We start from the raw sequence: 24,554 nt of genomic DNA, 5'->3' as shown, positions 1-24,554 counted from the left end.
ATTCAAATGTAAAACAAATATTCTCCTGCAAAGTAATCTGTATGAAACAAAGCGATGTACAGTTTTTACTGGTTCATCTATTTATCTCTAATGTGATCCCACCCAGCAGCAGAGTGCACCATTCAAACGCTAATGTGCTGAGACGATCAAGGGAAATGGTGCACGCCCCCGACAGTGTTCAGAGGTTTGATGTAAACAGTTCATTAATTTCACTGCGCGTTTGTAATGATACACAGGCGATGAAACTCCTGGATAGGAAGGAAGAGTTACAATTTTCCTCAGAAGAGCGGGACTCCGATGAACGTTTGTATTTTGAAGAGAGATTTGATCCAGACTAGGATAAAATTTCAGACGAGTAAGTTTTCATTAGTTGACATGCTATTTTATATAAACATGTACATATTTTACTAGTGGGACTGTTTCCAGACTTGCCAGCCAGGATTCAGAGTAATGACATTTGAAATATGACTCCTAATAAGCAAGTTTTAGTTACATTTAAATGCTGTTTCGGCTAAAGGAGGTATTTAAATTGTATGCTGTATGATATAAATATGATATAAAAATAATATGAACGTTTGGATTATATTTTATCTAGTGTTTATACTGCCTCATTATCATCAATGCTTGTGCTTGCAAATATGTGTTCAGGTGTAAATGAGTAAAATGCACTTTAAATATGACCATATTAGAAAATTACCATCTTATAATGATTTCTGAAGGATCATGTGACACTGAAGACTGCAGTAATGATGCTGGAAATTCTGCTTTGATCACATATTGCATTTTACAATATAATCAAATAGAAAACTGTTCTTTTAAATTGTAAAATGAGCTCACACAATGTTTTTACTGTATTTTGGATCAAATATCATGGTGAGCAGAAGAGACTTCTAAAACTTTTAAATGGTAGTGTAGGTCTAAAATTAAGTAAAGTCTTTATGTAAAGATGTAACTTTCATGTAACTTATTTTAACTTAAAACTTGATTTTGATCATTAAGTCTCCTCACGTTTATTCTCTTTCTGTCACATTCCTCATTGATGGCCCGAGGGGTGGGGTCTTTTGTGTCCTCGGGTGTGATTTACCTCAATATTCATGATAGTTCACGCCTCCTTGCATATGAGCTTTCAACACAAAGTGTTTTACAAAAGTTAAAGTACTATATTGTTTTGTATGCATAAGTGATCAGGATGGTTTTCACATCATTTTGTAGCAAAAACTCTAGACTACAAGATCCAGTTCTCAAAAGGCTTGTGGACAAATGTTTAATATGTGTTATATGACCTTATTTTAATGACTTTCAAAAACCATGCATACACGTTATTTTCTCAAAAATACAAACATGCACACACACATGTTGCTCACATATTATTGTAGCCCAGTTTGTGCTGAATACAGTGTAATCAGATTTTAGCCATTAATATGTTTTTAAGCAACTGAAAAAAGCACAAATGTCAAGGCATGTCAAAACTTCTCCAGGGCCCAAAACACCCTCAGACTCAGAGGGTTAAATGGTTAAAATATCTCTGACTCAACACTATTATACTAGTGAGTAGCTGGTCTTTATATTGGCTGCAAAATCAACTTGTGAAAATGAACTTAAATGAGCTTGGGGTATTAAATATATAGTTTTCGTTCTGATTATTTATTTTATTTACTTTCAAAACACAACCAATGTGAAATGCCCTCAAGGTCACTTGATGTCCCTCTTGATACGGCCACTTCAGTTTATCTGTGAACACCAGACAGTGTCCTAGGCTGCACCGCTGTTGAATCCATTTATCCAATGAGAGTGGCTTATTGTTCATCAGAGCCAACTCCGTTTGGTGAGAGAGGTGGCAGAGAAGCCGGGTCAATCATTTCTGAGGAAGGGCACAGACAACAGCTGTAATGACTTTCCTAGAAGCAGCTGGCAGAGGTGCTGCCTGGGTTCAGTAATGGTGAAATAATGGCTGCTCCCTGCAGAGAGGGGATATGTGTAACTGCGACGTAGGACTGAATCAGTGCTCTCTCTCAATCAGAAGTTGGATGTGAAGACCTGGGATAGTTCTCAATATCCACTCTTATAGCGCATACCCTCCAGCAGCAGCTAGTTAAAAAGAGATTTTGAGATGCCTATTCAACTGAGAGTCACAAATACAAGCTGAACAAAAGCAGAAATACATAAAATCTTTTGTCTGTTGTTGACACCAATAGCTCCTTGTTGGGTATTTTATTATTTTTATTTTAAAGGGATAATTTACCCCAAAATAAAAATGGTCATTCTTTACTCCCCTTTATGTCTTTCCAAATCCTTATGACTTTCCTTCATGAAACACAAATGGGGATGTTAAGCAGAGTGAAAGCCTCCGTCACCATTCACTTTCATTGGATGAAAAGAAAAGTTGGAATGAAAGTGAAGTGTTATTGAGTGTGTCAGTAACTAACATTCTGCTTCTAATTTTGTATTCTAACAAATGCGCAAGTAATTTTATTTTGTTAGATATTACTGTACTAGAATGTGTACAGTGGCACCAAAAAGTATTTGGACACTTAAACTACACTTATAAATTAATTAATATCTTTGCATTATATAACAAACTATCAAACCAAAGACATTTTTAAAAGCAAATTACAAAACAATCCATACATTGTTCAAAATGAAGACAAAAGGTATTTGGACACTTTCAGGTTGTCAAACGTTAGTGTAACGTCCATAGTTAATATGATGAAATAAACCTGTGCAAGGCTCCAGACTAAAAAAAATTACTTGGGAGCCATTGTTTTCTAAACTGAAATATTAATGGGAGAAATGGCGGTTTTTAGTCACCAAAACACAGAATTGCTTGATTTAGATAGCTGTTCAGAAACAAAATAGAAAGCCGAAGAAAAGGAAAACAGATGATGTCCCTTTAACCTTAGGTTTAATAAACAGCATATATGGTTAAGAAAATATGCTAGCATTCAATTTTGTCTCATAAATGTATACACCCCTTTCATAATTTATACAAATATAAGAAATATTTTTATTTAGTACTGCTCTTCAGAATCTACATTACATTTATTTACAGAAAGTATAGTTTGCTTATAGTAGTGTGTTGTCTTCTAGAGCATCAATGAATGTTTGCACCTTGTGTAATAGTTGTGTACAAGTCCCTTAATTGTCCAAAGTGTCGAAAGCTTGATCTCATATATATATATATATATATATATATATATATATATATATATATATATTACAATGATCAGACAACATTAAAATCACCTGCCTAATATTGTGTAGGTTCCCCTCGTGCCGCAAAAACAGCTCCAACCCGCATCTCAGAATAGTTTTCTAAGATGATGTTCTTCTCACTACAATTGTACAGAATGGTTATCTGAGTTACCGTAGACTTTGTCAGTTCAAACCAGTCTGACCATTCTCTGTTGACCTCTCCAATCAACTAGGCATTTCCATCTGTAGAGCTGCCACTCACTGGATGTTTTTTGTTTTTGGCACCATTCTGATAAAATTTTAGAGACTGATGTGTGTGAAAATCCCAGGAGATCAGCAGTTACAGAAATACTCAAACTAGGTAACCAGGATACCATCTGGCATCAACAATCATGCCATGCTCCAAATCACTGAGATCACATTTTTCCCCATTCTGATGGTTGATGTGAACATTAACTGAAGCTCCTGACCCATATCTGCATGATTTTATGCAATGCTGCCACATGATTGGCTGATTAGATGGATGATTGTTGGTGCCAGATGGGCTGGTTTGAGTGTAAAAGAACCGGTTCAACTGCTGTAAAAGAACCGGTTCAAAAGAGTAATTTGTTCACGACTCTCTCACACTGGGTTTGTTGTAGCGTGCGGTTCGGCAAGCTCATTAGAAACAGAACAGGTGAAAAGAGGTGCGAGACACACTGGTGCGTGCTCTAAAGATGTATCCAATAACTCGCAAGATGATATCTGATAAAACTGCAAATGAACGCACACAATATATCGGTCTCCAATGACGACTATATTGTATGATTTACCATAGGTCATTGCATGTCAATTTAGTTTATATATCCCGATCTTTTATCTTTTCTACAGATTGACCATGTTATTCCTGCTGTGAGTCCACTGCACCCGTCCAGGAAGCTACTAGCACAAGCAGTGTCATGGCCATCAGACTCCCCGCAGTGGATTAGATTCCGGTTCTGTTCTTCCAGAACCAGCATTGTGGCTCAGCTAAGCGGGGCCCTGCTGGATGCAACAGCTGCTCTCGGGGCTCGAAGTTCTCTGCCCAGCTTCTCCATTGGCTCCACAGGTCGAGCTATGCTGAAAGGTATCTCAATAAATTTTTATTCTTTTGCAGCTTAAAGGCACAATTTCCAGGGCATAATATACACGGGAGAAGATTTACTGTTTGAAAAATTTAGACTTTACCCTGCAAGTGGTGAGCCAAGTGTGGGAAAGATACGGGCAAGCTGCCGTATCTCTTTGTATCACCCGAAACGCTCACTTCTACAAGATTTTAATGAACTTTAATTGATTGGCAAATGGCTTATAAATTAGTTTACAGATTAGTGAAATGCTATAAACATAACAGTTTGGCAGGGAGCCTTTTAAATTTATTCCACTGCATTAATGGACGTCTGTTGCAGTTTTAAGTGTTGAAACAATAAGTTGTTGACACAATTTTTTTAATAAATGCTAATTTATGCACAGTCTGGTCCACATGGTAGCTAATTCTATCCAAAAACTGGTAACTTAGACAGAAAGGGTCATCAGACTGGCTGGTGAATTGCCTGTTGATGTATTTCCTACTGCATCATGAAGTTGTGGGTGGGACATGTCAAATGCCTTGTGCCTTTTATAAATGAAAAATAGCCAATAGGCTTTAGTTTGAATCGCAGCCCTGGAAAACACACACACACACACACACACACACACACACACACACACACACACACACACACACACACACACACACACACCCCCTGCTGCTTTTCAGCTTAGGTAACTGAGAAGTGATCTCAGTAACTGTTTTTCCAATGACTACACAGTGCATCGTGGTCTTTGATTACAAGAAGTCTGGAGTCGTTTGTTCAAGTCCAATACAGATGAATGAGAAACAAGCGAGTTAAAGATCACAATATATCAATGTTTTGAATCGCAAAACACTTAAACAGAAAAAATAAAGAATATGTATTTGTGCTGTACATCCCAAGAAACCTCTGAAAAACACCTTCGTTAAACATATGAATAAACTCACCTGCAGTTCCCACATTGGCGCATTATATTCAGAAGTGATCTTGCCTATGCCCTATTCCCTTCAAAGACAATTACCCTCCACCTCCAGAGGGCTGAAAGGTGATAACAGTCATTCAGAACTCAATTTATTTAAGTGATTCTTATTGAAAATTTAGATTAGACCCTACAGCATGGATTGTGCTCACTTCAAAGTGCCTTCATCAGCTTATGTAAGAACACAGGCATGTGCGATGATCAGATGTGGTGGAGGGATCGTTTTCTTTCTATAATTTTGTTTTTATTGGAAAGTTTTTCAGGCTCTGTGATGTTATGTTTTGCCTGTTTTGTTGTTTTTTGTGGGAACAGACTAAAGATTTCAAATAACTTCTGAAAACAAATGTTATCTATGTTTAGAAGTACACTGGCATATACAGTTGCAAGAAAAAGTCTGTGAACCCTTTGGAATTACCTGTATTTATGTACAAATTTGTCTTAAAATGTTGTTTGATCTTCATCTACAGGTGAAACTCGAAAAATTAGAATATCGTGCAAAAGTTCATTAATTTCAGTAATTCAACTTAAAAGGTGAAACTCATATATTATATAGACTCATTACAAGCAAAGTAAGATATTTCAAGCCTTTATTTGATATAATTTTGATGATTATGGCTTACAGCTTATGAAAACCCCAAATTCAGAATCTCAGAAAATTAGAATATTACATGAAATCAATAAAAAAAGGATTTTAAATACAGAAATGTCGGCCCTCTGAAAAGTATAATCATGCATATGTACTCAGTACTTGGTTTGGGCCCCTTTGCATTAATTACTGCCTCAATGCGCGTGGCATGGATGCTATCAGCCTGTGGCACTGCTGAGGTGTTATGGAAGACCAAGATGCTTCAATAGCGGCCTTCAGCTCTTCTGCATTGTTTGGTCTCATGTCTCTCATCTTTCTCTTGGCAATGCCCCATAGATTCTCTATGGGGTTCAGGTCAGGCGAGTTTGCTGGCCAATCAAGCACAGTAATACCATGGTCATTGAACCAGGTTTTGGTACTTTTGGCAGTGTGGGCAGGTGCCAAGTCCTGCTGGAAAATGAAGTCAGCATCTCCATAAAGCTTGTCTGCTGAAGGAAGCATGAAGTGCTCTAAATTGTCCCGTAGACGGCTGCATTGACTCTGGACTTAATAAAGCACAGTGGACCAACACCAGCCGATGACATGGCTCCCCAAACCAACACAGACTGTGGAAACTTCACACTGGACTTCAAGCATCTTGGATTGTGTGCCTCTCCATTCTTCCTCCAGACTCTGGGACCTTGGTTTCCAAATGAGATGCAAAATTTGCTCTCATCAGAAAAGAGGACTTTGGACCACTGAGCAACAGACCAGTTCTTTTTTTCTTTAGCCCAGGTAAGACGTTTGACATTTGAAGCCCATGTCCAGGACCCGTCTGTGTGTGGTGGCTCTTGATGCAGTAACTCCAGCCTCAGTCCACTCCTTGTGAAGCTCCCCACACATTTGAATGGCCTTTTCCTGACAATCCTCTCCAGGCTACGGTCATCCCTGCTGCTTGTGCACCTTTTTCTTCCACACTTTTCCCTTCCACTTAACTTTCTATTAATGTGCTTTGATACAGCACTTTGAGAACATCCAACTTCTTTTGCAATTACCTTTTGAGGCTTTCCCTCCTTGTGGAGGGTGTCAGTGATGGTTTTCTGCACAACTGTCAGGTCAGCAGTCTTCCCCATGATTGTGAATTCAACTGAACCAGACTGAGAGACCATTTAAAGGCTCAGGAACCCTTTGCAGGTGTTTAGCTGATTAGAGTGTGACACTTTGAGCCTACAATACTGAACCTTTTCACAATATTCTAATTTTCTGAGATTCTGAATTTGGGGTTTTCATAAGCTGTAAGCCATAATCATCAAAATTATATCAAATAAAGGCTTGAAATATCTTACTTTGCTTGTAATGAGTCTATATAATATATTAGTTTCACCTTTTAAGTTGAATTACTGAAATTAATGAACTTTTGCATGATATTCTAATTTTTCGAGTTTCACCTGTATGTTACACTAATGACCAAGCACAATCTGTTTTAAATAATATAACACACATTATTGTATTGTTCTTGTACATATTGAATACATCATTCAAACATTCACAGTGTTGGAAAAATTATGTGAAACCAAAGCCAATGGCGTTAACAAAGGTTAGAGTCAGGAGTTGGGAAACTTGGCATCCAGTTAATGAAACAAGATTGGAGGTATGGGTTAGTTACTTAGACTTATTATAAATACTCAAACATTCATCCATAAATGGAGAAGATTTAGTGCTATCACTTTTCTCCCTAGAAGTGGCCGTCCAGTCAAGATGACTCAAAGTACAACCCCCCTTTTTTTTTGTTTTGTTTTGAGTGACAGCTAAAGACTTGAAGGAATCATTGAAACCAGTTAACATTTCTGTTCATGAGTCTATTGTATGGAAAACATGACAAAGGAAGCTGCTGCTTTCCACCAAAAAAAAAACCATTCTGCGAGCCAGAAGTTTGCCAAAGACCAACTTGACACTCCACAACTCTACTGGGGAAAATGTTTTGTGGACTGATGAAACTAAGGTTGAATTTAGGAAGCGCACGCAGCACTACATATGGCATAAAACTCACCACATACCGACATGAAAACATCCCAAGACAGAAGTACGGAGGAGGAAGCATCATGATTTGGGGGTGCTTTGCTGCTTCGGGTCCTGGAGCTCTTGCCATCATCGTGGGGAAAATGAATTCCCAAGTTTATCAAGATGTCTTACAGGATATTTTCAGGGTGGCTTTGTGCCAGCTGAAACTCAGAAGTAAATCCACTACAGAATGGCTTAAAAAAAAGAAAGAAAATCCACCTTTTGGAGTGACCCAGTCAGAGCCCAGAGCTTAACCCAATAGGATGCTGTGGAATGACCTCAAGAGAGCCATTCACACCAAACATCCTAAGAATATGGCTGAGCTGAAGCAGTTCTGCAAGGAATATTGGTCCAAGAAACATCCCTTTGAACGTTTGCAGGTCTAATTCACAGCTACCGGAAATGCTTGGTTGAGGTTATTTCTGCCAAAGGAGAATCGACCCGTTATTAAATACATGGCTCACTTACATTTTCCACAACACTGTGAATGTTTAATGGGATGTGTCCAAAAAAGACATGAAAGATAATCATTGTTTGTGAGTTGTTAGCTTAAGCACATTGTGTTTATACTTGTGATTAGATGAGATCACATTTTATTCATATTCAATTAATGCAGAAAACCAGCTAATTCCCCTAAAGGATCACATTAGCTAAAAGATATGGACTGAAAGCAGAAAAATGTTTAAGGGTGTGTAAATCTGAAATAGATGACACAACAATAATCGATTAGTATGCCATTAAATGTCAGTTTGTTTAAATAATGACATGGCAGAAAATGGATTTTTACCTTTTTCAGCCCTGCACCTTTTCCATGCTCAGCTCTTTGTAATTTTGTCATCTAACTTGCTGTTTGTATTGAAGTTACTAAGAAGAGTCAATCAAAGTGGATTACGTGTGGGAGCACAAAGTATTTTTCACTAAGAGTTGATGGTGTGAGTCTACAGCACCCTTTACTATGTGAAAATGCTAGTGAGGTGTTTTTTCTGTCACTCTAAATGTTCATGTTTCCGACACCCGTGGACGTAAATTGGACCTGGCATTTCACATTGAGACAACTATGACACTTCACTTTTTCATAATACAAGCGTTTAATTGTTGTACGTGTAATTCTCCTTATTTTTTAGGATTCAACTTGTTAATAATTTGTGTTGAAATGTATAGTTGATATGAAATTTCCAATTATCACACATGCACGTTCAACATTAAAGAAAATTACAAATTGATTTGTCACCATACATTTTTAGAGGATTAAATGTGTTTAAAATGGTTGTAAACGGAATATAAAATAAAACACACACTTTCAATATTCTCGTTTTAAAGCTAAAATAAATCTGCTTACCTTAACTGTAACACGATGGGTGAATGACATGGGAAGATGGTCAGAGGTGTCGTAAGAGATTTTGTGTCTCTTCTAGTTTAATGAGCACAGAAGCACATCAGTATGTCCACAGCATTAAGCTAGGATCTTGTGTATTTGTGAATGAAGTACTCTTGTTTTAAAATCTCCCCGCTCTGCTTCTAGTTGTTATTACACCCCCTGAACACTTTAAAATACTCATGATAGATTTTGACAACTCTATATCCTGTAAATCCACTTCGCTAGCTAATTACACTTTGACATCAACACCATAGATATCTATATAGAACCTCTAGAATGGAAGTTCTGAAACAACATTTTCAAGATGGCTGCACGCTAGTTTTACTGGCGCATAAGGTGAATAGACAACACAAGGAAATTAGCAGAAAATGTGTGTAGACTTTGTGTTCAATTTGTATTCATCATGAAGTAACAACGTTTTCATGGACATAACTCTTTAAACAAAGGTGAATGTACAGTTGTGCTCAAGGACATCTTTTTTACAGTTTGCTATTAAATGCCTCAAATAGCTTTGAGATAAGAGTTCAGTGCACTATGAAAACAGAATAACTCAAAACTTCTCCTGTCGCAAAAGAACATTTATTGAAACTAAGCTGAAAGACAACTGTCTATCTGCATGACCGCCCACATTTACCTGTCGACAACAGCAGATTCAGCATTCAGAAATGTGGCACTTAATAGCAGGATAGATTCTATTATGTGCTTGCATGATGGAAACATCATCAGTGCCACCTCAATTAAGGAGTAATAGACATCACTAAAGTAGTGAGAAAGGCATTTCCATGAGTATAATTGGATTCTTTTGTTAAGATGATGCAGATATTCTTTTATGCATAATAATAATTTTGCTTCACTGTTTGCTCTAAAAGAGTTTTATATACAGGTGAAACTCGAAAAATTAGAATATCGTGCAAAAGTTCATTAATTTCAGTAATTCAACTTAAAAGGTGAAACTAATATATTATATAGACTCATTACAAGCAAAGTAAGATATTTCAAGCCTTTATTTGATATAATTTTGATGATTATGGCTTACAGCTTATGAAAACCCCAAATTCAGAATCTCAGAAAATTAGAATATTACATGAAATCAATAAAAAAAAAAAGGATTTTAAATACAGAAATGTCGGCCCTCTGAAAAGTATAATCATGCATATGTACTCAGTACTTGGTTTGGGCCCCTTTTGCATTAATTACTGCCTCAATGCGGCGTGGCATGGATGCTATCAGCCTGTGGCACTGCTGAGGTGTTATGGAAGACCAAGATGCTTCAATAGCGGCCTTCAGCTCTTCTGCATTGTTTGGTCTCATGTCTCTCATCTTTCTCTTAGCAATGCCCCATAGATTCTCTATGGGGTTCAGGTCAGGCGAGTTTGCTGGCCAATCAAGCACAGTAATACCATGGTCATTGAACCAGGTTTTGGTACTTTTGGCAGTGTGGGCAGGTGCCAAGTCCTGCTGGAAAATGAAGTCAGCATCTCCATAAAGCTTGTCTGCTGAAGGAAGCATGAAGTGCTCTAAAATGTCCCGGTAGACGGCTGCATTGACTCTGGACTTAATAAAGTACAGTGGACCAACACCAGCCGATGACATGGCTCCCCAAACCAACACAGACTGTGGAAACTTCACACTGGACTTCAAGCATCTTGGATTGTGTGCCTCTCCATTCTTCCTCCAGACTCTGGGACCTTGGTTTCCAAATGAGATGCAAAATTTGCTCTCATCAGAAAAGAGGACTTTGGACCACTGAGCAACAGACCAGTTCTTTTTTTCTTTAGCCCAGGTAAGACGTTTGACATTTGAAGCCCATGTCCAGGACCCGTCTGTGTGTGGTGGCTCTTGATGCAGTAACTCCAGCCTCAGTCCACTCCTTGTGAAGCTCCCCACACATTTGAATGGCCTTTTCCTGACAATCCTCTCCAGGCTACGGTCATCCCTGCTGCTTGTGCACCTTTTTCTTCCACACTTTTCCCTTCCACTTAACTTTCTATTAATGTGCTTTGATACAGCACTTTGAGAACATCCAACTTCTTTTGCAATTACCTTTTGAGGCTTTCCCTCCTTGAGGAGGGTGTCAGTGATGGTTTTCTGCACAACTGTCAGGTCAGCAGTCTTCCCCATGATTGTGAATTCAACTGAACCAGACTGAGAGACCATTTAAAGGCTCAGGAACCCTTTGCAGGTGTTTAGCTGTTTAGAGTGTGACACTTTGAGCCTACAATACTGAACCTTTTCGCAATATTCTAATTTTCTGAGATTCTGAATTTGGGGTTTTCATAAGCTGTAAGCCATAATCATCAAAATTATATCAAATAAAGGCTTGAAATATCTTACTTTGCTTGTAATGAGTCTATATAATATATTAGTTTCACCTTTTAAGTTGAATTACCGAAATTAATGAACTTTTGCACGATATTCTAATTTTTTGAGTTTCACCTGTATTATTGTGAAGAAACCACCACAGAGTTTGAATGATGATTAATGAAGAGGCACCACAGAAGCAGTTTATGAACTAATGAAAATAATCTTCTCTCCGCCATTGAGTGCTGTGTAACGCAAGCGATGCAGGGGAGACTTCCACAGGCCTCACCTCCTTCACTCCGGCTCGCCAACAAATTCAAGCCAGCACACATCAAACATCTTGGCACCTGCTTTGATTTGCAAAACTTCAGAGTGAGAGAAAAAGACTTTGATTATTACTGTTGATTATTACTTTGGGTTAGGGTTTTTTTTCCCCGAATTCCTAACCTTTAAGGGCCAAGCGGGATTTTTGATACCTTTTTCATTGTCAATTTCAATCTGTACGAGCTGTTTGCATTTGAATGTAAATGTAAAAAAATGAAACAAATAAATATTGAATAAAGGGCAGCATGTGAAAAGGCTTCAAGTGTGCAACGCTCCCATCTCTTAAAATAAACGTGAGGCAGGTTTGGGGTAAAAAATTAACCATGTGCACCATGGCCTCTTTGGTTCATTCCCCAAAAGCAAAACTACAGATTGGAACCAACTGAGCTGCTAAACACTTAGTAGAGCTCAGAGCACCGATAAGTTGTTTTTGGTGTCATTTAATTTGCAGAACGTTTACTTCGCACTTTGTTGCCCAAAGCCCAAGAATGTCCACTGAGAAGGGCCAGATTGTGTTTTGGCCTTGTGTCTTGATCTTCCTACAGCTTAAGCAAGGGAGGGAAATAATGCTTGTGTATTTAATTATGAGGCTGTGAATCCCAGGTCACTGGCTCACGGTCCCACACAGACGCTGTGTCACCTGGCATTATTCCAGGGGTCTGGTGCATTTTAGTCAGAGAGTATCGTTTTACAGTTATTCTCCCTTTAGATGTGTCTCATGACAGACTTGAAGGATACATGATTGTGAATGGATGAGTGCCAGAGGATAAGCTAATAAGCTTATGTGCTCTGAATCAAATTAAAGGGAAAACTTGATTTTAACATTGTTCTGAAGAAAATTTAATTGGTGCTTGCTTGTGCAACACTTGCCATCATTATGCAAGGGTGTTCTTCCAGGTGGTTGCTTGGGCATTGTCATGTGGTTACTTTGTAAAATGTTCTGATTCTTTTTTTTGTTTTGCTTTCTGGTCCAAGTAAAAAAGCGTTTGAGCAGAAGTCTTCATCTAAAGCGTAATCTAATATTTGAGGTCTTCACCTCTGAGCAATTCCTGCATTACAAACCTGACATTTGTAGTCTAAAGGCACACATACCTACGCTTGATGAAATTCCATAGCCGAAGAACAAAAAAGCCTCCTTTTAATGCTGCACTTTATACTCTGTGAGAGGGAAGTTAAAATATATATTCTTGTACATTCAGTGTAGCTTTATATGAAGCACCGCTCACAAAGAGGTCACTGCCATACCAATCAGCTTACCATTGGTCAATGTGGCAAATTCGCCTGTCAAAATTCACCAAACTTGAACTCCGTGCAAAATCTGTAAGGTGAAATTCTTCGCCACCAGAAATCCATCTTGTGTAATATCCGATTGCGCATATTCCCATTAAGATGACTATTTCGTCTGCAGAATTTCGCCATGCAAAGATATGTTTGATTGCGCTTTAAATGTTACATTTTACTGCTCATAGAAATTATTCATTACCAGTTTATCAAACCATTTATTTGTATAATCATAAACCCCACAGATATCCAGATTCCAGACATCAGAAAGTGTAGACAAGTTGTAAACATCTGTACAACACCAAGGTCAGTTATGGCCAGATTAATATATTTATATGTTGGACAGCCGAGCTACAATGGCATTAATTTCTGTTGGTCGACTGGTATGATTTCAGTCAAACTAAAGTTCACTTTATTATTGCTTTAGTCCGACTAAAATCAAGCTTTTAAAGGGCATTTAAATGTACTGTATGAAATTCTGACCCTAGATATGGTTCCTCCAATGTCTGCACTTCTATAGCGCCTTTTTAACCTTGGCGGTATTCAAAGCACTTTACACTGCGTCTCATTCACCCATTCACACACCAATGATGGCAGAGCTGCCATGCAAGGTGCTAGCCTGCCATTGGGAGCAACTTGGGGTTCAATGTCTTGCCTAAGGACACTTACCAACCTTGCGATTAGTGGCCAACCTGCTCTACCACCTGAGCTACAGCTGCCCCCAATGTAAATATACAGGATTATTTCACCTGTTTTTATACCTTCCAGGTGAAAACTGTCCAATCGCATGGTAAAATCTCAGCAAGCCGTATTATGAGGTATAATTCATATCAGTAGTACAAACAGTGCGGGACGAGTGGCATATCAAAGTTTAATTCAATTTTCCATTTTAACCATTACAGTTTGGTTCTAACCAATGCCGCAATATTAGTACTATGAACATAAATTATACAAATCATGCAGCTTGTCGGGGAGAATTGTGCTGTTCCTTTTCTAAGCTATCAGATCTTTAATTTTCACCTAGCGAGTCGTGAAACTGGCATAAAAGTAATATGTTGGTATAAAAATATCATAGGGTGTGCATTTTTTTAATTTGCCAATAAGCAATCATTAAGCAACACTTTAACAACCACCTATTACCTGAACACACAGTGCATCGCATCTTGCTGTGTATGGGGCTGCGTAGTCGCAGACCAGTCAGATTGCCCATGCTGACCCCTTTCCACCGCTGAAAGCATGTACAATGGGCATGTGAGCATTATAACTAGACCACGGAGCAATGGAAGAAGTTAGCCTGGTCTGATGAATCACATTTCTTTTAGAACATGTGGACGTCCAGGTGCGTGTGTGTCGTTTACCTGGGGAAGAAATTGCAGCAGGATGCACCATGGGAAGAAGGCACGCCGGCGGAGACAGTGTGATGCTCTGGGCAATGTTCTGCTGGGAAACATTGGGTCCTGGCATTCATGTGGATGTTACTTTGACATGTACCACCTACCTAAAGATAATCTTTAAACCTGTTGATACGCACCCCTTTTTGAGCACAAACCATGAAAATGACATACCTGAACTTAAATGGTTGTATTTACTGGACTCTTTAGAGTATGGACACAGTTGTAGTATCTTTTGAAAGAAGACACTTTGGGCTTTATTTCCCAAGTTTCAGAATGAATATATGTTGTTATTTTTTAAAGTTAGAGAAGCTGAAGTTTATAGTAGTGGAAATATTTTGTGCTGAACATGTATTTATAATCTAAAAAACTATAATAAAAGTGCCAAGACAACCTAGAAATACAATGTTCTCAAAGCCACAAGTCTAAAGAAGTTAGGTTTCAAATTTGAAGATGATCTATCAAAAAATGAGGTTCCTGCAAGCTTTTATCTCTGAAAGTCGCTGCCGGTGTACGGAGTAAAATTAAGGCTCCGCCTTTCAAGACGACACAAAATCAGACTGCACTACTTGGCTATTCTGAATAAAACTATACCACATTTTTAAAAATAGACTTTGGAGACACGCTCATTTTGTTTATAAGAATCTAATATATTAGATAATATACAGTTTTACAACATGAATGCTGCTCAGATTGCATAGTTTGTTGAAGAGCGATGGCGAAGGGTAAATCTTTCAGGTGAGATCTCATGTAAACAATGGAGAATATATCAATATTTCCCAGTTTTTCAATGAACGCTTGACATGGACAATTGACCCAAGTGTGGCGAACTGGATTCATCTGACGATCGCATTTTCATAACAAAGGTATGAAGTCCCGTTTTGATATTGCATGTTTTCATTTGTACTTCTGGCACAAATAACTAAATTGCTGTTTCTGGAGCATTGCTCTTGTGAAACAGAGATCGGATATCAATGTTGAACCCTTAGACCTTTGAAAAGATGTATAATTTGTTAATATTAATTACATTTATAGACAGTAAATTATATTGTAAATGTAAGCAGATTGATGTCACCACCGTGTGCGGGGAAATTGCGTATCAACAGGTTAACTGTATTGTGCACTGTAGATTGTGAAATGCCCAAAATCCTTGCAAATTGTCTTTGGGGTACATTGTTCTCAAAGTGCTGGATTATTTGCTGAAACATCTGTTGGCAAATTGACAAGTCTCGAATGATCCTTGCTCTTGAAGTAATAGGCTGTTTTTGGAGGCACCCTGTATACTTTGACATCGTAAAGGACTTAACAGCAAGAGGGAAGGAGGACACAGGGAACCGGTTTTCTCCACACACAGGCAAGGCTTTTAATCGGCAACTTTCTGGACTTAGAGCTTCACAAAAAATCTACTAAATAATTACTCATCAGCTTCACATTTACATTTCACATTTACATTTACATATTAATCATAATCTGGCTCAGGTGTATGCACCCTTACCGCTTTCTCTCTCTCTAGGCGGATGCTCGACCACACCCCCGCTGCCACATATCCCCACCCCCCGACTCAGGCCAGGGAGATATCTGGCTTGTCTACCACTCCCCCCAATTTCTGGAAAGGAAGTCGGTGATAGTCGTCTGTGGACCACCTTGAACTTAAATGGCTGAAGAGCCAGATACCAACTGGTGATCCGCACGTTGGTATACTTCATGCGGTTCAGCGATTGAAGTGGGGTGTGGTCTGAACAGTGAATTAAGGCCCGCCCCAAGAGCTAGAACCGGAGAGTGAGGACCACCCATTTGATGGCAAGGCACTTGTTTTCAACAGTGCTGTACTTGGTCTCCCGCAACGGGTGCTCCTCCCCCTCCACCACCTACGAGAGCACCGCCCCCAGCCCACTGTCTGAAGCAACTGTCTGCAAGTCAAAAGGGAGAGAGAAATAGGGTGAATGTAAAAGCGCACAAAGTGCGGCTTTCACTCGCGTAAACGGCTGTTAACATGGCTCCGTCCACTGGACAGGGTCTGGAGCTCCCTTTTTAATGAAATCAGTCAGCGGGTTTGTGATGTCCGAATAATTAGGCACAAACCTCCTATAATAGCCAGCCAGCCACAGGAACTGTCTCACCCCCTTTTTGGTCTTGGGCCTCAGGCAGGTCGCAATCGCCACACTCTTGTCAGTTTGGGGACACACCTGCCCATGGCCCAAGTGGAACCTCAGATACCGTACCTCCACCCATCCAATCATGTACTTTAGGGTTGCTGTGTGTCCCACCTGTCACATCGACCTCAGAACCGCCCTCAGATGTGCCGCTGCCAATCATTGTGGCATAGGCCAAAGGCGGTCTGAGGATTCGATTCATGAGAGGCTGAAATGTAGCCGGGCCCTATACAAACTGAACGGAAGTGTCACAAATTGGTGTAATTCGAACGGTGTGGAGAAGGCTGTTTTTTCATGGGAAATTGGTGTCAAGGGGATCTGCCAATAACACATTGACAAATCTAATGTCAAATAAAATCGAGCAGTGCCCAACTGATCGAGCAACTCAACAACACGAGGCATTGAGTAGGCATCAAATTTAGACATCACATTGACTTTTCTATAATCCACACAGAAACATGCAGACCCGTCTGTCGATTCCTCTATTACCCCCATATCGAGCATTGCATCCAATTCATACCAAATATTATTTTTTTGTGCTCGGACAATCTGTAGGGACGGCTACGTACCACCACCCCCGGCTCGGTCTCGATGTAGTGCTGGATGAGGTTCATACGACCCGGCAGAGGGGAAAACACACCTGCAAACTCCTGTTGCAACTTGGCAACCTCTGCGACTTGATATGGTGAGAGGTGGTCTCCGAAAGTGACCGGGGTGATATGATTGTGTTTTGTATTCACCTCTTGAACAATTATGAATTTCACTATTACATGTATTACCAATCCATGTTTTCATTCTTGCCATAAACAACTAGAACAAACTTTAAAGTTGAAAAGAATGTGTTTTTTTTTTTTTTTTGTTGGTTGTGTCACTCAGATCCAGTTTAATCTGAAAATCGTGAATTTGTGCATATTTGTGCTGTTTCGCCCCAAAAATTATTGTACCCTATTTTCCAGAATATAAGTCAAGTTTTTGGTCAAAAACTGCATAATACGGCCCATAGATCCTGAGGTTATCTTCATTGAGTACATTTTTTACATTTTGAGTGGCTGAAGGGAAGTCAGACAGCTGCTCCCAGGTCCTAGTGCCGGCCTTAAAGCAACCTCTGTCAGTGCGACTTAGACCCCATTACACCTGGTATTAAGATGTGTTTCAGGTGATCTCATCACATTTGGTCAGCCCTAAATATTGGTGTAAACAGGATCTAAAATGTTCTGTGATCAGATAACAAAAACCACATACAAATGTGGTCAAAATTGCATGTGTCCAAATCACATTTCAGGTGTAAACACTAATCTATCCTGTATGCGATTATTATCAACTTTATCTCCGGAAAGTACAGTATGCCTCTAGAAGGGTTGCATGGACCACTTTTATGATACTTTTGGGTTGTCTTATAAGCTTTCAAGTAAGTCACTATCCACTGGCATTGTAATTAAAAGATGAAGGGGAATCTTATTTAAACATCTTACTGTGTGTTTGCATAAGAAATTCACTTTTTTGTCTGTCCAATGGCAGATGAGGAATGTTGGGGAAATTTGTTTCAAAACAGTCACTATTTTTGAAATTATTTGTGGTGCTACTAGTGACACAAAATAACAAACTTCACCTTTATTGGCTTTATAAATAAAGGCAATGGATCTACCAATCCTGTACCATTGAATCAGTTCTTGTTCTTTAGTCTCTGTCAGTGTGTAACATGAAGACCAATGATGGAAATGATCACACTCAAGCCCATCTCTAAAGTCTCATGCCCACATTTATAGTATAATGTCATTGTTTCATTAAATTGTCACTGGATTGTGACCTAAGTCAGCCGGCGAGTTCTTTACTGGTGATCACAGCATGTTTGGGTGCTCGATTTCCTCTCATTGCACTTAACACTATGTGTTGCTTTCATCTCTGAGTAACATGACCTGCCAGGGAGGAGCAGCCAATAGAGAGAGTAAGTGTGTCTGTGTGTGTGTGTGTGTGTGTGTGTGAGAGAGAGAGAGAGAGAGAGAGAGAGAGGGAGGGAGGGAGGGAGGGAGGGAGGGAGGGGAGTATGAGTGGCCAAACCATGTGTGTGTGTGTGTGTTTGTGAACGAGTGAGCTATGCAGTACGTCAGATTGGTGGTAGTGGAGAGCTGGCAGCTGCATTCAGGCTAAGTTTAAATGTGGCTAAGCGCCTCTCGTCGTTGTGGTGTGAAGCAGGGAGTTGGCGAGCCGTCTGTGGCCAGCACCATGAAACACTCCCACTCGCAAAGGATGGACTACAGACTGCTTAGTAAGTGACACTTCAACTTTACCATGCAGGGAATAACATACTGTGCTGACACTTGTGGATTTAGTTATTTTCAATCTGGCATCAATGGTGCTATTCTGGTGGTCAGGGACTAATGTTTTTCCATTCTTCCTTGGTGCGTAGCGTTAACTGTCTGTTTGTATTTAATGTTAAGTGTAGTAGACAATAAATCACAAGAAATAAAACGTCTCCACTCCAGCTTGTGGGGTGGAAACAGTGTGACATGTTACTTTCTGGTAATTTCTAGTCAATTTAAAGTCGGGATGCATTAATCAACAGTGAAGAGTCTTAGTGATCGATTCAGGGTACAGGATTTCTTTGTGTTGAGTACTATAACTGCTGTCAAAAAGGCATGACACACGTGAGTAAACTATGATCTCTTTCAAGGATGGGAAAAATGTACTGTTAATATAGAGAATGTGTATTAGAAAGGTGTATGAGACAAGCAAATGCAAGAAAAACTTTTAAAATTGTATTGAGAGAGGTTGCTTTCTAATCATTTCTGGTAATTAGTGTGAGATACGCAGTAAAAAGTGAAAGCAAATGCAGTAATTAACGATTAATATGTCTGTATATTATATTGTATTATATTATAATCTCTTGCAAGGATTGGCCAAATTCACTATGTTTATATAGACTGTTGTTTTTTAATAAATGTGTACAAGAAAAGAAAACACACCAAAAATGTCCCTACTATACATCTCACTTCAATGGAGTGAAAACGTATTGTGATGCTTTCTAGTATTTTCTAATTGTTTTAATGTCAGATATTCAGGAAAAAGTGCAAACAAATGCAGTAATCAACAAAGTCTTAATCGATAATATGTTATCCTCATTTATCTATTATTTTCTTTGTTCTACTTTTGCAACATGATTCAGTCATGCCAATTATTTTCAACTTAAAATTAAAAGCTTACAGTAAGTACTTAAGGATGATTTTTGTTACAGAAATGTGAACAAACCCTCTAACATAATATGAATCAGAGGTTAAAGGAATCCTTCAAATACTAAAACAAGCTTGAACTAAATGATGTGATAAATTCACAGATTCAAGTTTAAATGCATATGCAGTTTGATGGTAAATCCGCAGGTTGTTTTGAAAGAGATTTAAAAAAAATATGTATATTTTAAGTGTTCAAGGTTTTGTTGGTCTGGATGCTTTCACTCATTATTGCATTCAAAGAACTGAATCATTGCACTCAAGGTTATCGTGAATGGCTTTCTATTTCTGTGGCAGTTTTCAAGCCTTATTCTTTAGTTTGTCTGAGTTAGTACACTTTCATTACTAAATGTTATAATGTTTTCATAGTTTGTGGAGCTAACTATTACCTGTAACTGCCAATTCACATTGGCAGTTACAGGTTAGTTGCTGTAGTGACGCACTGTAAATGAATGATTTATTCTCTATAGCAAATGGGATATACTAGAGAGGTTATTCAGTGCAATAATAGAAGTCTAATTTAGTGATTGTAAATCAAACAGACCATTTCGGTTTAAGACCATGGCTACTTTCTCCTTAAGCTTTTGATTGGTGTTAGAGTTGTTCATCTGCATCACTTCAGAATAAATAGATACAGTATTTATCTGGTTTTCAGTTGGATATTTGACCAGAGTGTGTGTGTTTGGATGTATGTAAGCATGTACGTGTGTGTGCATGAGGGCTGCTTTTAGCAGGAAGTGCATCTTGGCTGCTCTGCTTGTCCCAATAGAGCACAAAATTGATTGCCCACTTTTCTTTTTCAGCAGTTTCTCTATTGGGATTTTAAAAAGTTTTTCAACAATCATTTTTAAGCCATGAACCTGCCCCAAAATGAATCGCAACATTTTATACTTGGATTTCAAGCAAAAAAGTAAAATCAAAGGAAAAAGACAAATGCACGAGACTTTGTACTTAATGTCTTTGAGGTAATGAATTGTGCATGCCAGGAATCATTGTGGATGACTTCACTGAATCAAAAAGAGTAGTATAATATAAAACTATTGATTTAAGCATTGATTAGAAGTAGGGCTGTCAATCGATTTAAATTTTTTTTAATCAAATGAATTACATGATGTGCCGATTAATTAAATTAATTGCAATTAAACAATATTTATATATACATATTTGCTGAGAAAGGCCCTCAAATAACTATAATTCAATATACATTAAATATTATAAATAGTTATATTTAATTTTTTTTAAAATATATTTTAGGGCTGTCGATTTAACGCGTTAATTCAGTGAGATTAATTGTATATAAAAAAATAACGCGTTAATAAAAAAGGAACGCAATTCATTGCAATGCCTCCGGACCGTAATAATGAAGATTCCTGAGAAATGCAAGCTTGTAGTTCCACCTGTTTACTCCAGAGCGAAGTTTCAGCTGTATGGCAATGCGCAATTTATATAGTGAACAAAACAACGCTTCAGCAGGCAGCGCAACACAAACATGCGTTATGTTCTTGCGTTCAAAACAGTTGGAGTGCAAATGCGAACTAAGAGATCTCAAGATGTGTTCTAAGTATTAAACTATATTTAACTAGACACAGTGACCTAAAAATGTTATGTTTATGATGCAACGCACCCGAGATGCTACACAAGCATGTCTGACACAGGTGTAAATTGACGGGTCCTTAAACAAGCCCTCATAATAAATCTCAAACTGATTGACAAATTCACTTGTGAAACGGATTGCTGTGAACTGTGTGACAATGATTGACTTATGTGCAATTATATGGTAGTGAACAATACATTGTATTCTTAAGCCATTTTTTTGTATTGTCTTACCAATGATTAACTCTTTTGCTACAAAGAGTTCTGAGCTTCTGAGCAGAACCAGAAAATATGAACATATCACACCAGTCCTCAGGTCTTTACACTGGCTCCCAGTTACATTTAGGATTGATTTTAAAGTATCATTACTGGTATGTAAATCACTCAATGGGCTAGGACCTCAATATATTGCAGATATGCTCACTGAATATAAATAAACCCAACAGATCGCTCAGATCATTAGGATTACATCAGCTAGAAATACCAAGGGTTCACTCTAAGCAAGGAGAGTCTGCTTTTAGCTTTTATGCCAGCCGCAGCTGGAACCAGCTTCCAGAAGAGATCAGATGTGCTCCTACAGTAGTCACATTCAAATCCAGACTCAAAACACATCTGTTTAGCTGTGCATTTACTGAATGAGCACTGTGCCACTGTGTGTCCGACTGTTTGTACTGTATTTTATTTTATTTTATTCTAAACTGTTTCAGTTATTCTTATTTTTTTATTCTTATTTTAATCTCTTCTATGTAAAGCACTTTGAATTACCATCGTGTATGAAATGTGCTATATAAATAAACTTGCCTTGCCTACAAGAATGTAATGCATTTTAATTATCTGAATATTTTGTATTAATTTATATATATTATATATATATATTTTTTTTATATTTAAAGATAACTAATATGTATAATTATTTCATCATTATATTTTGAATTATTGTTATATGAGGGGCTTTCTCACCAAGTATTTGTATATGCTATTAATTGCAATTAATTAATCGGGACACCATGAAAATTAATTTCATTTAAAAGAATTATTGATTGACAGCCCAAATAAATAAATATATATATATATATATATATACTGTATCTCCATCAAGCTGTGTTTTGAACGCAATAATGTGTCCTTGTGCTGTCTGCTGAAGGGTTGGTTTGTTCTCTTAATAAGCTGCATGTTGCCTATACAGCTGAAGTTTCGCTTACTGCCCCCTGGAGAAAACAGGTGGTACTGCAAGCTTGAATTGCTCAGGAATCTTCCTTTAAATGGTCCGGGGACATGATTAATTTCATTTAATGTTTATATAATTTATCGCACTGAATTTACACATTTAATCATCAGCTATTAAGTATAAATATTTAAATAGTTGTTTGAAAGTGTAGGGAGACTGGATTACAGTATTCGCAAAGCTTCATGGGAGTGGGCGGATGTTGCTGAGCCGTTTGCCATGTTATACTTTTTCATGCTAGCAGTGACTTGGTGGATCTCTCTTTAGGATTGTGGGTAATGTAGTTTTTCACCTTAAATTTGTCAAATAAGCAAAAAATCTTTAAGTGAAGTTGAAATCACCCTGATTTGTGGCTTCTACAGAAGCATATATCATACATAAAAAATGTAACAATAAACAGGCGTGAGAAAGCTTTTTAAACTTTGTTAGCACGGAATTGCAAAAGTTTTTACATTTGTGCAATTCCTTGGATTTCCTCCACAGAAATCCTCTTGAGTCAAACTACAGAGGATTTCACTGCGTTTGTGTTCACGCTCAGTCGGTTTTCAAAACCTTGTGAGCTGCCTGCCTAGACAGTATTTTAAGGCATCATAGGTGCACACCTGATGCAAATGCAGTACCAAAAGGTAGGCAGCTTTATTATGCTGCTTTCTAAGATACCTTCTATTAGCCAAGTAATAAAGGAGCATCGCATGTATGCTTCACGAAGAAGGCAATCTCATGATGCACTGTGACACATGCTCATTTAAAAGAATAATAAAATATAAATACATCTAAGATGGCGGACAAAGTAGAAGTTATATTATAAATACGCTTAATTCAGTACTGAAAAGTACTGTGTCTATAAAATAGTTTAATCTAAAGACTATTTTGCACAATATTTGTATGTGCTATGTATTTTTGCCAATGCTTGTTGTTGTTAGCTTAACAACTTGCTTACACCAAACTCTATTTAAAGCAATAGTGAGTCATGTCTCCTGTGCATTTTGCCATTAGGAGCATTATTTGTGTAACGCAGAGTTGCTGCCTACATAGAGCATTCTAAACAACTTATAAGTTTCCATTTCAGTTTGAATACTCGGTTTGTGCATCTATCCGCACTAACATGCACTAGATGGGCTTTTTTGACCGTTGTGCTGTGTCTCACTGTTTTTTCAGCTCTTTGCGCAGGAGTGCCAAATTTGAAAGAACTTCATGCCTCAAGACACTTTCATTCTGTTCTAGTCGTTGTGCTGTCTTGCTTTTTTTGTTGCAAGAACGCATTCATTCTGAACGGCCTCTTAGAAGGTGCTCCATCACCCTGCAATACCTATGTAGACCATAGACTGCAAGGCAGCTCACTAGGTGTTTGAACAGAGCTTCAGAGTGTTCTAGAAACACACTGCTGTCCAATCAGAAGACTTCAGACAGGATACACAAACGGCACTCTTTCTCTTCCCCTCCTGTTCCGGCAGTCGCCATGGCGGCGCACAGTGCTGTAGGTTCCTACAAACACGCCCTTTGACAGCTGACACTGTCCAGACAAGCATGATTCACCGTATTTATTTTATTTTTGCTTGACCTGGCTCAGAGTGCCATACCAACAGTATTGTAATAGACCTTTTTCACAGACTATGGTGATTCTTTTCCGCCTTAATTAGCAGCGTGAATTTTTTTAAATATTCAGTGCAAGTTTATAATGTTATTCTTTGTTATATTACCCTGAAATTAGTTTAAAAAATGAATTACCACATCTGCAAGGGGGTTTCGATTACAGCTGCTGAGAATGTGACAGTACATTTGTGGGTAATTGAAAATGA

At 38.3% G+C, this 24,554-nt stretch overlaps 1 protein-coding gene across 4 annotated transcripts in view; it reads left to right on the top strand.

The window, feature by feature from the left end:
• plce1 (phospholipase C, epsilon 1) overlaps positions 1 to 24,554 on the top strand; it is a 164,683-nt gene that overhangs the window by 76,148 nt on the left and 63,981 nt on the right. For 2 of the 4 annotated variants that reach the window (XM_052102800.1, XM_052102803.1), the window contains one exon: positions 4,063 to 4,297. In XM_052102800.1, the coding sequence (XP_051958760.1) occupies positions 4,063 to 4,297 (235 nt within the window). Of the gene's footprint in view, positions 1 to 4,062; positions 4,298 to 18,839; positions 18,980 to 19,042; positions 19,113 to 24,554 lie in introns of those variants that run through there. The other 2 variants (XM_052102801.1, XM_052102802.1) reach the window with 2 other exon arrangements.

Source organism: Xyrauchen texanus, chromosome 33, assembly GCF_025860055.1.
Source record: "Xyrauchen texanus isolate HMW12.3.18 chromosome 33, RBS_HiC_50CHRs, whole genome shotgun sequence".
In the NCBI taxonomy this organism is placed as follows: domain Eukaryota; kingdom Metazoa; phylum Chordata; class Actinopteri; order Cypriniformes; family Catostomidae; genus Xyrauchen; species Xyrauchen texanus.
Note: the sequence above shows the minus strand (reverse complement) of the source record. Positions and strands in the feature narration are given on the sequence as shown.